At 44.6% G+C, this 13,489-nt stretch overlaps 1 protein-coding gene across 8 annotated transcripts in view; it reads right to left on the bottom strand.

Annotated features, from left to right (window-relative positions):
• The window catches only part of Fry (FRY microtubule binding protein), a 380,830-nt gene that overhangs the window by 60,511 nt on the left and 306,830 nt on the right, over positions 1 to 13,489 (bottom strand). For all 8 annotated transcript variants that reach the window (XM_040751422.1, XM_040751416.1, XM_040751415.1 and 5 more), the window contains 7 exons: positions 13,369 to 13,459; positions 10,941 to 11,023; positions 7,707 to 7,857; positions 6,900 to 7,003; positions 5,212 to 5,397; positions 3,691 to 3,889; positions 1,655 to 1,776 (listed from right to left, as the gene is read on the bottom strand). In XM_040751422.1, coding sequence (XP_040607356.1) covers positions 1,655 to 1,776; positions 3,691 to 3,889; positions 5,212 to 5,397; positions 6,900 to 7,003; positions 7,707 to 7,857; positions 10,941 to 11,023; positions 13,369 to 13,459 — 936 coding nt within the window. The remainder of the gene's footprint in view (positions 1 to 1,654; positions 1,777 to 3,690; positions 3,890 to 5,211; positions 5,398 to 6,899; positions 7,004 to 7,706; positions 7,858 to 10,940; positions 11,024 to 13,368; positions 13,460 to 13,489) is intronic.

Raw genomic sequence — 13,489 nt, 5'->3', positions numbered from 1 at the left:
ACTTGCTCTTTCCAAAGGACCCAAGTTCCGTTCCCAGCACCTACATGGTGGCTCACAACCATCTGTAACTCCAGTTCTGGGATATGGTGCCCTCTTCTGGCCCTCTACAAGCACTGCATGTATATGGTACACAAAAAACATGTCGGCAGAAAACCAAACACATAAAATTTAACAATAAAGGAAAACAATATATAAACAAACAAGACAATTGAACAATAGACCCTTAAGCCATTTCAAAGTAAAAAACAAACTTTATATGAATCATGGGACACACAGGGAGAGGCAGAGGCTTCGAGGCAGGATGGTCCTGGTTTTAAATCAGAGGGTTTGTGACTCTGGGAAAGACAGGTTTTTGTTTGTTTTGTTTTGTTTTTTAAGAGCCCATATCCTTCTCTTTGAGTTGTGAGCAGCAGGCTGTATCTCACAAGGATGTTACAAGAACTAAACAGCACACTGTCTGGTATACAACCCACATGCACAAATGCATTATTATTCAACTCCTTTTCTTCCATCATTGCTTTTCTTTCTTCATTTTTGTGTGTATGTTGATGTATATGTGTATACAGATATGTAAGCGCATGTGTGTGGGTGACATGATGCCAAGTGTTTTCCTCAATGGCTCTCTCTCTCTGTACTTTTGGAGACAGGGTCTCTCAGTGAGCCTGGAGTTTGCCCATTTCAAACATACTGGTTGGTCAAGGAGCTCTGGAGATCCACCTGCCCCATCCCCCAAGTGCTGGGGTTACAAGTGTGTGCATATTGGGCATTCATACTCAGGTCTTCATGTGTTTGCAGCAAGCATACTGACTGAGCTATTTCTTCAGCCCCTGAACTCCTTTTTTATCTTTCCTTCTTTCTTTCTTCCTTCCTTCCTTCCTTCCTTCCTTCCTTTCTTTCTTTCTTTCTTTCTTCCTTCCTTCCATTCTTCTTCCCTCCATCCCTCCTTCCCTCCTTCTCTTCTCCCTCTCCCTTCCTCCCTCCTTCCCTTTTATTGGGAAAGGTTCTCACACTGTAGCTTGGGCTGGTCTGGAACTCACTATGTAGTAGGCTGGCCTTGAAACAGTCCTCCAGCCTCAGACTGCCAGGATTATAAGGTGAGCTACCATGTCTGGCTTATTTCTTTCTAAAAAAAGAGGTTGTTTTACAAATAAACCTTTAAAGTAGAAGATAGACAGGGATGCATCTAACTAGTTTTAAAGACATCCGAGACCTGGTGCCACAGAGTCTGGTCCATTCTATCAAAACACAGGTCCCAGATGCAGACCCTGCAGGGAAGGAGGTGAGGCATCACCTGAGCATCCTCCCGAAAGCATGATCTCAGGTATAAGAAACCATCTGACCAGGTTGGAAAGGAAATACAATGTAAAGCACACAATTATCTGGGGTCATCAGGTTGTACGACTGCTGTTCCTCTTTTGAGGGAAACAGACAAGAATAGAGGACCCAATGAAAATAGTCATTTTTAATTTTTTATGGCCCTGGAGGACTTTTGACATATTTGGATGTCACTTGAGCATGAACAACAACAAAAAAATCTTATTGTGGTTAGTGCAGTTTGGAAACGTATGATGCGTCATCGTACATCACACTCCTGCAGTGAGCACCCCGAGAGAAGAATTCTGCCAGAGGGGTTTGGGGAATCAGGAAGAAGTACCTGATTTGGAATCTTTAAATACAGATACAACATGACGTAGGAAATTAGAAAGCTGCTCGGCGCTCTTCGAGTTCTGGTTTTTGGGTGTGATGTCTTCATGGCACCAAAGTGGGCCAAATGCCCTGAAACAAAACACACTGACGTTAAGTACATGGCTGTTATTTTATTTTTAATTATGTTTAGGTGTGTGTATCTATGTATGTGTATGTGTCATAAGTGCACTGCTCAGAGAGACCACAAGAGGGGGTCAGATTCTCTGGAAACGGAGTTGCAAACAGTTGTGAGCCACCTGTTGTTGGTGATAGGAACTGAACTTGAATCCTCTGGAAGAGCAGCAAGTGCTCTTAACTGCTAAGCCATCTTTCCAGTCTCATATATATGTATGTATGTATGTATGTATGTATGTATGTATGTATGTATAGTTAAATATATATGTACATATATGTATTTAAAAACTTTACTAATTATCTAGAGGAAGCACATGAAAACTTCTGCACATATTCAAAAATAACTCTGGTTTGTGGGGATTTGTTTTTTATTTTTTTAATTAGTTAAAATTAATTCATTATTGTGCATAAGTATATTGTGAGTGTGTGGGTGTTCATGCCATGGTGCACTTGAGGACAGCTTGGTAGAGTCTGTTCTTTCTTTCCACCTTTACAGGGGTCCTAGGGATTGAATTCATGTTGCCACACTTTCTGGGAAAGTGCTTTTACCTGCTGAGCCATCTCACCAGCCTTACAGTCATCATTTTAAATTTGTTTACAACAATTAAAAACCTCCTATTTCTAGCCAGCAGGATGGATCAACAGGTAAGGCATATGTGGCCAAGCCGGAGGACCCCAGTTTAATCCCTGGGACCCACATGGTGGGAGGAGAGAACTGATTCTGGCTCCTTGTCCTCTGACCTCCATGTGCACACTCTGTCACCAATAAATAAATAAATAAGTGTAAAATGTTCTATTTCAAAAGTACAGTGCTTGGCATACTGTAGGCACTATATTTTGATTGGGAAGAGACATAAAATGCTAAGAGTTTGCCAAGACGGAAGTTTGTTGTTGCTGTCCGAATCACATTATCAAGGGGCGAGATACCAGTGAACCAACAAAAAGTGCCTTCTATTATCTAAACTTGTGTTTTGAAAGGACGGGATGGAGGAGCTGGAGAGATGCTTCAGTGGTCAGAGCACTGGCTGTTCTTGCAGAGGACCTGGGTTCAGTTCTCAGCACCCACATGGTGGCTCACAACCATCTGGAACTCCAGTTCCAGGAACTCCAGCACTCTTGTCTCCATGGTCACTATACATACATAGTGCATATATGCACATACGCAGGTAGAACACTCAGACACATGAAGTTAAAAGAATTTATTTTTAAAGAATTGGGTGGCGTTAGATGAGGTAAGTGCGAGCATGTGGTGCTGTCAGCTGTAACCGGTGGCAGCTGTGAGCTGAATGTGCATAACTTAAGGCCCCCAGAAAGGACAGCATGACCCCAGTAATCGGGCTCATACAGAGCACTGGCCCTAGGGGCATCTGTAGTTCTGAAGCCTTAATAACTACGTGGAGAACCAGAAGACCTGAGAAAATAGGACCATTTGCAGTTTTTCTTGATTCTGATGTCTGACTACATGGATTTGTTCCCATTTTGCTTCCCATCCTTTCTGCCTTCTGATTCTGGAGCAAATGAGCACATGGCCTCTGAGAAGGTGACCACGGTGGACTGTGGTGAATATCCTTGGTCTTCAGAGTGAAGTTCTTGGCTAAGTTCAGAACTTCCATAACCTGGCATCTCTGGAGATGTGGGAAGTCAGCCTCATGGTGGGGCACTACCGTCTGCTGCATTGTCTTATCAGTACACCCTAAATTTCCCTGACAACCCGTCATCCCGTCGATGGGGCATGAGACACCCTCTCGCAGCATTGCCCTCCAGTCAATATAAATCAGAAGAAAAGAGAGCTTCTTCCAAACACCAAGATAACTGCCCAGCTGTGTGGTTTAAAGTGCTGGCACTTTGACTCCCCACCCCATTCATTACCTGGTTGTGAGAAACTCAATGAGCTTATTGGCCTTCTCGTCTGTCTCAGCGGCTGTGTCCACATCTTCTACTTCCTGGGTCATCTGTGGGAGGTTCCCACTGCTGCCACCTAGGCTGATGCTGGAGGACGTGGAACTGGAGCTCAGGCCAGAGTCTGGCACCGGGGACGACTGGTCCTCTCTCAGGAAGTCAAAGCCACCTGATGGGAGGAGGAGACAGTGGACAGAATGGGCTAGGGTGCCAACAAGCTTGACGAGAGGCTTGGAGGAGAACACACATCTGTGTGATGTTAAGGAACACTTGATTTGGGCTACGGTTAGGAGTCATCAATACCGATCGTTTTTCTTTGCTTATGGCCTCAGATGCACCGCTGTATAAACCAGTGTGTATGGTGGATCATGAGGAGATATGCTGTGTTCCACACTGGGGTTTGACTACAGGCTGTGGTAAAAGGCAAGTGCATGTGTGTTTTATGAATATACTAGCCAGACCAGCAAACAGCCCAACTATAAAAGGTCAATACCCACTGTACCATCAGCAAATTAGTCCCAACTAATGGACAATGGAAACATTTAAAACGACTCCTTTAAAGACAAACACTAGTTACTCAGTGGGTGGTGGGTAAGTTATAGTTGATGTTTCTGAGTAAATGTGGCTATGAATAATTTAATATGTATATCTAATATGTGTGTGTGCATATATGTACATATGAACTCACAATATGCATATACATATATGCATTTAGTGCTTAGGATTAGACCCGGGGTTTCATGCATGCTGAGTATATATTTTATCACTGATCTATGCTTTAACCATATATTATCATATCTTTTTTTTTTTTTGTTTTTGTTTTTATGAGCCAGGGTTTCTCTGTATTGTTTTGGAGGCTGTCGGTCCAGCCCGGCCTCTAACTCACAGAGATCCGCCTGCCTCTGCCTCCCGAGTGCTGGGATTAAAGGTGCATGCCACCACTGCCCAGCCTATATTAACATATCTTAATGAGCTATCTGGCACAATAGTCAAAGAAGATACTGTTCTTTCACTGTACATCTTTAGTTATACTGTAGTTTGAAAATGTATACATGCAACCATCTTCCTTTTCTCTAATTTTGAAATTTGTGTTCCATCAGATTCCAGTAAGACACAGTCACTCAGGAAAGTGAAAACCCCCTCAGGGGTACACGGAGGCATAGAGAGACACTTGCCACACTCGCCATGTCCTGTTCAGGTGGGGACATAGTCACCTCATTCCACATTCTCATCCTTCAGTGTTCTAGGTCAGTGCTCCTGACCCACAAGCATTTCAATGTCAGCACATCAATAGGAACATACTCACTGGGGACAGCAGTCAAAAGAATTCTGAAAAATGCACTTAAGATACCCAACCACGGAAAGGCTTTTTAGAGGCATGCTCACACAAGACGGTGTTATTTTATCATGCAGAAAAGTGGGACACAACAACGCAAGGGACCTGAGTGTCGTCTCCCCACTGGTGACACTGCCACGCCCACCTCTTCTTACCTGTGTAGAGATATTCTGGCTGGTAAGCAGGCTGCATGGTTAAGGTTTTGGCTTCCCCCATCTCTCGGGTCTGCAGGAGCACAGAGGCAATGGCGTGAAAGTTGCTGTTGCAAGAAAGGGCGATGAGGAGGTGAAGGAGCAGCTTTTTGCTGTGCTCGAAGACTTCCGGCCGATAATGGTCCAAACCTGGAACAGAGGGCACAGTCTCCGAATTAATGTAACCCTGGAGCAGAGGGCACAGTCTCCAAATATAAACAAATGCTGAAGCCCCTTGAGGTTCCGGGGATGGCAAAGACTCCAGGGTGCTGGCAGAAATGCATGTTGGGATAGCCATCGGTTGTCTTTGTTAGTCTTTGGGTTACCAACATAAAGAAGTTGGGCTTAGGGAAGATAAGATGCTTTGTGACTTAAATGAAATGTTGGCATTTTAAAATGCTGACAGGAGGCCTTTTCTAGACTTCTCTGTAGTGTTTAATGTAGTACATACTCTTTATTGTTTGTTTTTTGACAGGGTTTCTCTGTAGCTTTGGAGGCTGTCCTGGAACTCACTCTGTAGAGCAGGCTGGCCTGAACTCTTTTTTTTTTTTTTTTTGAGACAGGGTTTCTCTGTGGCTTTGGAGGCTATCCTGGAACTAGCTCCTGTAGACCAGGCTGGCCTCAAACTCCCAGAGATCCGCCTGCCTCTGCTTCCCGAGTGCTGGGATTAAAGGCGTGTGCCACCACCGCCCTGCTGTATTCTTTCTTCTTGATGTACTCTCTTCCCTGGATACACTATTGAAAAGTGTGTTGTGAGCTACATCTTGCTAGAAAGTACATGTTGGCTTTGCGTTTGAGGTCTTCCATTGCCACTGAGGGCTGGGATCACAGAAATGTAGCATCGCACCAGGCTTAAAGGGTCTACATTTATTTTTCTCTTTGCAACTTAACTGATGTTCTAGATGGTTCCTCTCCTACATTTCTTTGCCTGCCACTTGGACATCTAAAACTAGGTGTTTAGCCTGCCACATTCCTTGTTATTTCTCTCTTTGCTTTGGTCAAGATTTCATGGCTTTCCATTGTTCCTCAGCTGAGGACTCCCCTCCCCCCAGATAAGCCCATACTATTCTTTAAAGATGCATCATTAATACATGTACATTACAGACATGTCAGTGTGCTGTGAATATGTTTATTCCCATTGGCTAATAAAATAGCTGATTTGGCCTATAGCAAGGCAGGATAGAGCCGGGCAGGAAACCCAAGCAGAGGCGCAGGGAGAAGAAGGGCGGAGTCAGGGAGATGCTATCGAGCCACCAGAGCAGCAAGATGCACTAGAGAACAAGGATTACCACGAAGCCACGTGACAAAATATAGATGAACGGAAATGGGTTAATTTAAGCTGTAAGAGCTAGTTAGTAATAAGCCTGAGCTATAGCCCAAACGGTTTATAATTAACATTGAGCTTCTGAGTGATTATTTTAAAAGCGGCTGTGGGACCAGGCAGGACAAAAAAGCCTCCGTTTACATCAGTGTTAAGCTATGACGGATCCCCTGGAACAAGACATGTCACAGAGTGGGAAGGTTCAGTGAAAAAAAAAAGCACTGCTTTCAGAACGGAAGCTAACCTGTGTGCAATGGAGGCCGTGCCTAGGAAAGGCCTCTACGTGTTTATCAAACGTGTTGGTTAGAATTCCCCTTAGATGCGCCCTTACCTAAGAAGACAGCGTGAAGTAACAGTGGAAGATGGAGAGCCCAGTCTTCTCTCACACTGTGGTCCACCACCATCTCAGTCATAAAGATCACAGCAATATTGCACCTGACCAACAAAAAGGAGAAATGGACGCAACTTTTATAGAGGACGGAAATACATTGACAGGTCAAGTCACAACTATGAAAAATTATATAAAGGTACTTATCCAAGGGAGATAGAATTTTAAGAGATTTATTTATTTTTTCTGCATGTGTATATGAGTGCCTCCTGTGTACCATGTGCATGCAATGCCCATGGAGGCCAGAAGAGGGCACTGGGTTCCCCTTGGCCTGGAGTTACAGATGGTTGGGAGCTGCCATGTGGGTGCTGGGAACGGAAGCCAGGTCCTCTGCAGGAGCAGCCAGTGCTCTTTTCTACTGAGTCAGCTCTCCAGCTCCACAGAGACAGCACAGAGCCCCATTGCTAGAAACGCCTGTTAAGTTTATTACAGAATGGTGAGTCTTCCAGCGACAAGAGTTGAAGAAAAAGGTGAAATGGAAGGAGTCTATCCCTTCAAGTTGTACGCAATCTGACAAGCGTTGCCCAATTACTTTCAAGATTACATCAAGGAAAATTTCAAAAGGGTCATAGGCTGATATTTGATTAAATTCTGTTAATATTCTAGGAGCTGGCCATAAAGTCAGGAAGGTCCCATTGATTTAAAAAGGGACTTCCTTGAGTGAGACCAGGCCAAAGATCTTCATCTCACTGGTGGAGAGGTCCACTGAAAGCAAACTGTGCGTTCCGCCCCCACACACATGCTGCTCACCTGTGCAGTGGCCCCCGCGGAGTGATGGTCTCTGGGAGGTAGTCCACCAAGGGGGCCCAGCAGCCTCCAGTGCACGGCATGGGTAAGGGCTGTGGCTGCTTGGCCTCCGTAATAGTTAACAGCCAGCCCATGTAGGGGGAGATTGGATCATCTGGAGGATAAGAAAGACATGGCTACTTTATTTTCCGGGGACAAAAAGACTTGTGTGTACTGTATGTAGCTGGTGTTTTTGGAAACACACATCTTGCAAATGTTTGCTTGCCAGAACAACAGCTCATGTCATCAAATGAGTTAGAATTAGTTGATTATGTAATTACTTGGTTTATAGTTATTCACTATAGAGCAAAAAAAAAAATACAGATTAAAAAAAATGTTCAGTCATGTTTCCCGTGATGGGAAATATCTCCAGTTTTCCCATTGCAGGGAAATTCAGTTCTTTTAAAAACATAATATATATATATATATATGTGTGTGTGTGTGTGTGTGTGTGTGTGTGTGTGTGTTTATATACAATTTACTTTCATTTTATGTGTACTGGTGTTTTGCCTACATGTGTGTCTGTATCAGACAGTGGTGAGCTGCCATGTGGGTGCTGGGAATTGAACCAGGATCCTCTGGAAAAGCAGTCAGTGTTCTTGACCACTGAGCACCTGAAATGTTGTTCTTATTTCTAGTTAACTTAGAACAAGAGCCTGAGAGCCATCCTGTATGTCCTGTCATCCAACTCACAATCAAGATGACACCAGTAATAACAACATAAAGGACTGACCGACACAGGCAGGTGCATGTCAGGCACTGTCCTCTGTACACTGCATCTTTAGAGTCTACTGTGGATGTTTATTATCATCACCACGATGCTATGCTGGGGACATTGACATCTCAAGACATCCAGAGATATTTGCCTTCCAAGCACACAGCTGGCATCTGCTGCTTGTCTCTAGCTCTGTCTTTGTGTCTATCGCACCCTCCTCTGTCCCCATGTCTCCTTGCTGGTGCCTTGCTTCCACTCCCAATACTGCACACACCCGTGTTCTGTGGAGAATCCAGAGCCCTCCTTTGGAAACGTTGGCCATGTGTCTTTCCTTGTTCAGCGCTCTCCAGCGGCTGCCTTGACACTCAGAAGGAAGCCCACAGCCCACACAATGACCTTACAAGTCTTTTCAAGGCTGCCATGCTCCTCTGGTGGCTTACTGCCTCCCTCTCCCCACTGTTCACTCCGCCTCAGCCACGATGACGTCCTTGCTGTTCTGCACAAGTTTAGACAAGCCTCAGGAACTTCATCCCTACTGTTCCCCCGACTGGATTGTTCTAGACTCTTCTTAACTGCACTCAGTGTCGTCACAAGAGCACAGTGGAAAGTACTTCATGCTTTTTTACTTTGACTGTTTTGAGAAATCAAAAGAAATGACATGAGGGTGTTTTTCTTTTTTAAAATTTACTTATTTTCATTTCATGTGCATTGACAATTTTGCCATGGGTGTCAGGTCCCCAGGAACTGGAATTACAGACAGTTGTGAGCGGCCGTGTGGGTGCTGGGAATTGAACCCAGGTCCTTTGCAAAAGTAGTCAGTGCTCTTAACCACTGGGCAATCTCTCCAGATCCTATTTATTTTTATTTATATGCCTGCCTGAATGTATGTCTGTACCACCGGTGTACAGTTGCCTGAAGAGGCCAGAAGAAGGCATCAGATCCCCCGGAAATGGACTTACAGAGGATTATTAGCTGCTAATACAACACTGGGAATTGAACCTACTGCTACTTCTCCAGAGGACCTAGGTTCAATACCCAGCACCCACATGGCAGTTCAAAATTATCGGTAATTCCAGTTCCAGGGGAACTAACACCCTCTTCTGGCTTCCATGGGTACTGCACAATGTGGTGCATAGGTATGCATGCTGGCCAAACACCCATAATGTAAATAATTAGAAATATAACAGGCCAGGCATTGGTGGCACACACTTTTAATCCCAGCACTCGGGAGGCAGAGGTAGCCTGGTCTACAGAGCAAGTTCCAGGACAGCCTCCAAAACAATACAGAGAAACATGTCTCCAAAAACAACAACAACAAATAAATAAATAAATAAATAAATAAATATAACAATTTTTTCAGAAAGTTCCACAACACAGACTCGTGTCACTGGGGAGGGGGGTCCTCTGTTCCTAGAATTTCTTCAACTCCTGGACAATTTATATTTATACTGACTGTATCCACAGAACCTGCCAAGGCCTCAGACAAAAGGAAGAGTGCATTAATCTTTCTGGTTTATTCAACTGCCCACAGCTTAAAGAAATTCCTGTACAAAGCCATCCCCCAGCTTAACAAGGCTTTCTGGGACTATGCCAGGGGAAGATTGTATCCTAGCCTGAGACTGTAGATGCACAAGTGTGAAAACCTAAATTCACTCCCAAGACAGTTCTAAACTTCAACATATTTTCTCTAAAAAAAAGGTCTATCTCTATCTATCGGTCTGTCAGTCTGTCTGTCTGTCTGTCTGTCTATGTATCTATCTATATATATTTGTCTGTCTGTCTGTCTGTCTGTCTGTCTATCTATCTATCTATCTATCTATCTATCTATCTATCTATCTATCATCTACTGGGTTTGTGTGTGTCCAGGGTGGTCAGAAGAGGGATCGGATCCCTCAGAGCTGGAGTTGCAGGCAGTTGTAAGCCACCATGTGGGTGCTGGGACCCCAACACAGGAGCTCTGGGAGAGCAACCAGAGCTCTTCATGGCTGAGCTGTCTCTGCAGTCCCAAATGAGTTTTTACTAGGCTTTCTCTAACTTGGTATCACCATGGAAAACACCAGGAATATAGAAGCACAGGGTTGGGTGTTGGGGAAGTCCTGTGCATTTGTCAATAAAGCACTGTCTGGCCAATAGGGAATCTAGATAGGAGGGACTAGGAGTCCAGAAGGACTCTGGGTAAGAGAAACACAAGATTTGAGATGTAACCGCCATGGGGTAGGAAGCCCGGAACTATTCTCCGGTAAGAGAAATACTTAGATTAACAATTATGGGGTAATTACTTAAGTCAGAGCTAGCCAGTAAGAAACAAGCAAGGCCAACAGCTTCATAATTAATATAGCCTCCTGTGTGTTTATTTGGGACTGAGGAGGCTCTGGAACCAGGCTGGCGGGAAGGCTCCTCACAAGGAAAAAGCTTCTCTTTACCGTTGGGTGGGTGGGCTCTTGGACCTTTTCAGATCTAAGCCCGAAGCCTCGGGTACTCACTTTTATCCTCATCATATGACCCTCCAGAGCTGTTGCTGTATCGTGACTCCAGGCGAGTGTGGGCTCGGATCACGTTGCTAAACCTTCAAAGACAAAACATAGCCTTGAAATGGCGACGAATGGGTTCTTGCCCAAAAGTAGATTCTACAATTTCATGGTTGGCTTTTAGCTTTTTTTGGGGGGGGGCTTACTTCTCATGATAGTGCTTTTCTTTTTTCCTCTTCTCTCCCTTCCCTCCCTCTTTAGATGGGGGTCTCATTATGTAGCCCTGGCTAGCCTGGAATTCCCCATGTAGACCAGGTTGGCCTTGAACTCACAGGGATCCACCTGCTTCTGCCTCCTGAGTGCCGGGATTATAGGTCAATGCCACCTGGGTTGCTACGTTTGTCTTAAGACTATTACAGTCATTGTACTTGAAACATTTCCCTTTTCAGTTGGGAAGGCCAGAGGTCTGTCCCCTCCTGCATAGCAGTAAAAGCCCAAACCTTGGGATAATGTGCTCCAACTGTAAAATCTAACATTTGTTTTGGGATGAAGATGAATGTGATGCTAGATGTCCCTGACAGGACAGGCTCATCCGTCCACCACCTGCTGAGTGGCTGAGCAAGTAAAGACATGAAGAGGCAGAAACACATGAAGCAATTTCATGAGCAATCTGGGGCTGTGGACAAGTTAAAGCTTCCCTCAAAATACTCCGAGAATTTTCAGGAAAGTGATAGTTGGGAGGTAATGTAATGATATGATTGGAAGGACCTTTTTTGCCTGTCTCTCTTGTGAATTGTCCAATTAAGGGAAAAGAGCTGGGCTACATGGGGGAAAGGCATCACACACGAGCTGGTATTCCTCTCATCTCCTTTATAAGACGGATCTAAGGGCTCTTATGTAATGTTTACAAAGCCAAGAAAAAGCAGAAACAAGTCCCTCTGAGAATGGGGAATATGGGAAGCATAATGTAGCCTTGAACTCCTGGTGATCCCCTGCCTCAGCTTTTTCCACCTGGGATTACAAGGTACTCTGAGGACAATGTCTCCAAGGACAATATCACCAACAGTGCTATTTGATCTTCGTCTTACACAGATAACTGTCTTCTCAGTACTAAAGACCATCACCAGCCGGGCGTTGGTGGCGCACGCCTTTAATCCCAGCACTCGGGAGGCAGAGGCAGGTGGATCTCTGTGAGTTTGAGGCCAGCCTGGTCTACAGAGTGAGTTCCAGGACAGCCTCCAAAGCCACAGAGAAACCCTGTCTCAAAAACAAAACAAAACAACAACAAAAAACCCAAACAAATAAACAAACAAACAAAAAAAAGACTGTCTCCATGAACTCATGTAGGTGCTAACGGCATTAAAAGGGTGGAAACTTCTTTTTTTTTTTTGGTGGTGTTTAGGAGGAAGATGCTTAGAGAAAAGTAGTTCTAGCAGGATGTTAGCGTGTGTTTTGTATACAAAGACATTATATGTAAAATGCTCATTCATCTATGTGGCACTTCATGTATAACACTCTCCTCCCTACTCTGAGGCAAGCCAGTCTATAAATGCTCATTTATGTGTATAAAAAGAAGTGAGGACTGTAGGACATTAACTAGATTATGTAAAGTGATGAGGATGGAGCTCCTGTGATTCTGGTGGCTTTATATGTGGAGCAAGAGGGATGGGGAGGGTTCTGTTATGATATGATGTAGTCAGTTGGGGTCTATGCTAATGCCCACACTGTTCTGTTTAGAGCACCAGTTCCTACAACTAACTAAGCTTCTTTCCTTATGAGTTAGTCCACCTCAGGTATTTTCTACGTTGCTGCAGAGAACGTACCTGAAGACAGTTAAGAAATCATGCAATAAATAGATTTGAAAGCTCCCATACCAAATCTTCCCTAATTCCAAATGGTTTGTACCCAGTAGCAGAACAATGTTTTTTTAAAATTCCACAAGGATTTATGTTTATTTTATACAGATAAGTGTTTGTATGTATGTATGTATGCATGTATGTACATACGTATGTATGTACATATGGACTGATGTGATGCAGTACCCATAGTGGCCAGCAGAGGGCGCTGGATTCCCCAGAATGGGAGTTACAGATGATTGTGAGCCAACAAGTGTGTGCTGGTGGTGGAACCAGGGTCCCTTCAAGAGCAGCTGGTGCTTCTAACCACTGAGCCATCCCTCCTGACCCAACCAGTGGTTTTCATGATGCCCGAGCGTGAGTGGGACTCAGCTACCAGAACAATGTCTTCCTCCCTGATTTTGTGAAGGATAAACCATTAGGAACACCTTGGGCAGGGCTGAGAAGTCTGGGTTCTGTAGCATAAGGGTAGACTTCACTTCACATGGATTTAGGAAGCTTGACTAACATGTGTGGATGCCTTTGCATGGACAGACCGACCCCCTGCTGAAAGTCAGAGAGTCAGGAAGCCGAAAGCGTGCACTCACCTGTCGTCAGACTCCTTCAGGATCTTGCTCTCCTCTGGGTCTGGGAAACTGTCCTGGCCGGCGACCACGGTGTTGCTGCTCGAGGTGGTTCCTGCAGAAGGGACCAGGAGGCATCAGCAAC

This window comes from Mesocricetus auratus, unplaced genomic scaffold (genome assembly GCF_017639785.1).
Source record: "Mesocricetus auratus isolate SY011 unplaced genomic scaffold, BCM_Maur_2.0 Super-Scaffold_100008, whole genome shotgun sequence".
Classification (NCBI taxonomy): domain Eukaryota; kingdom Metazoa; phylum Chordata; class Mammalia; order Rodentia; family Cricetidae; genus Mesocricetus; species Mesocricetus auratus.
This window is presented reverse-complemented; position numbering and strand designations above follow the sequence as displayed.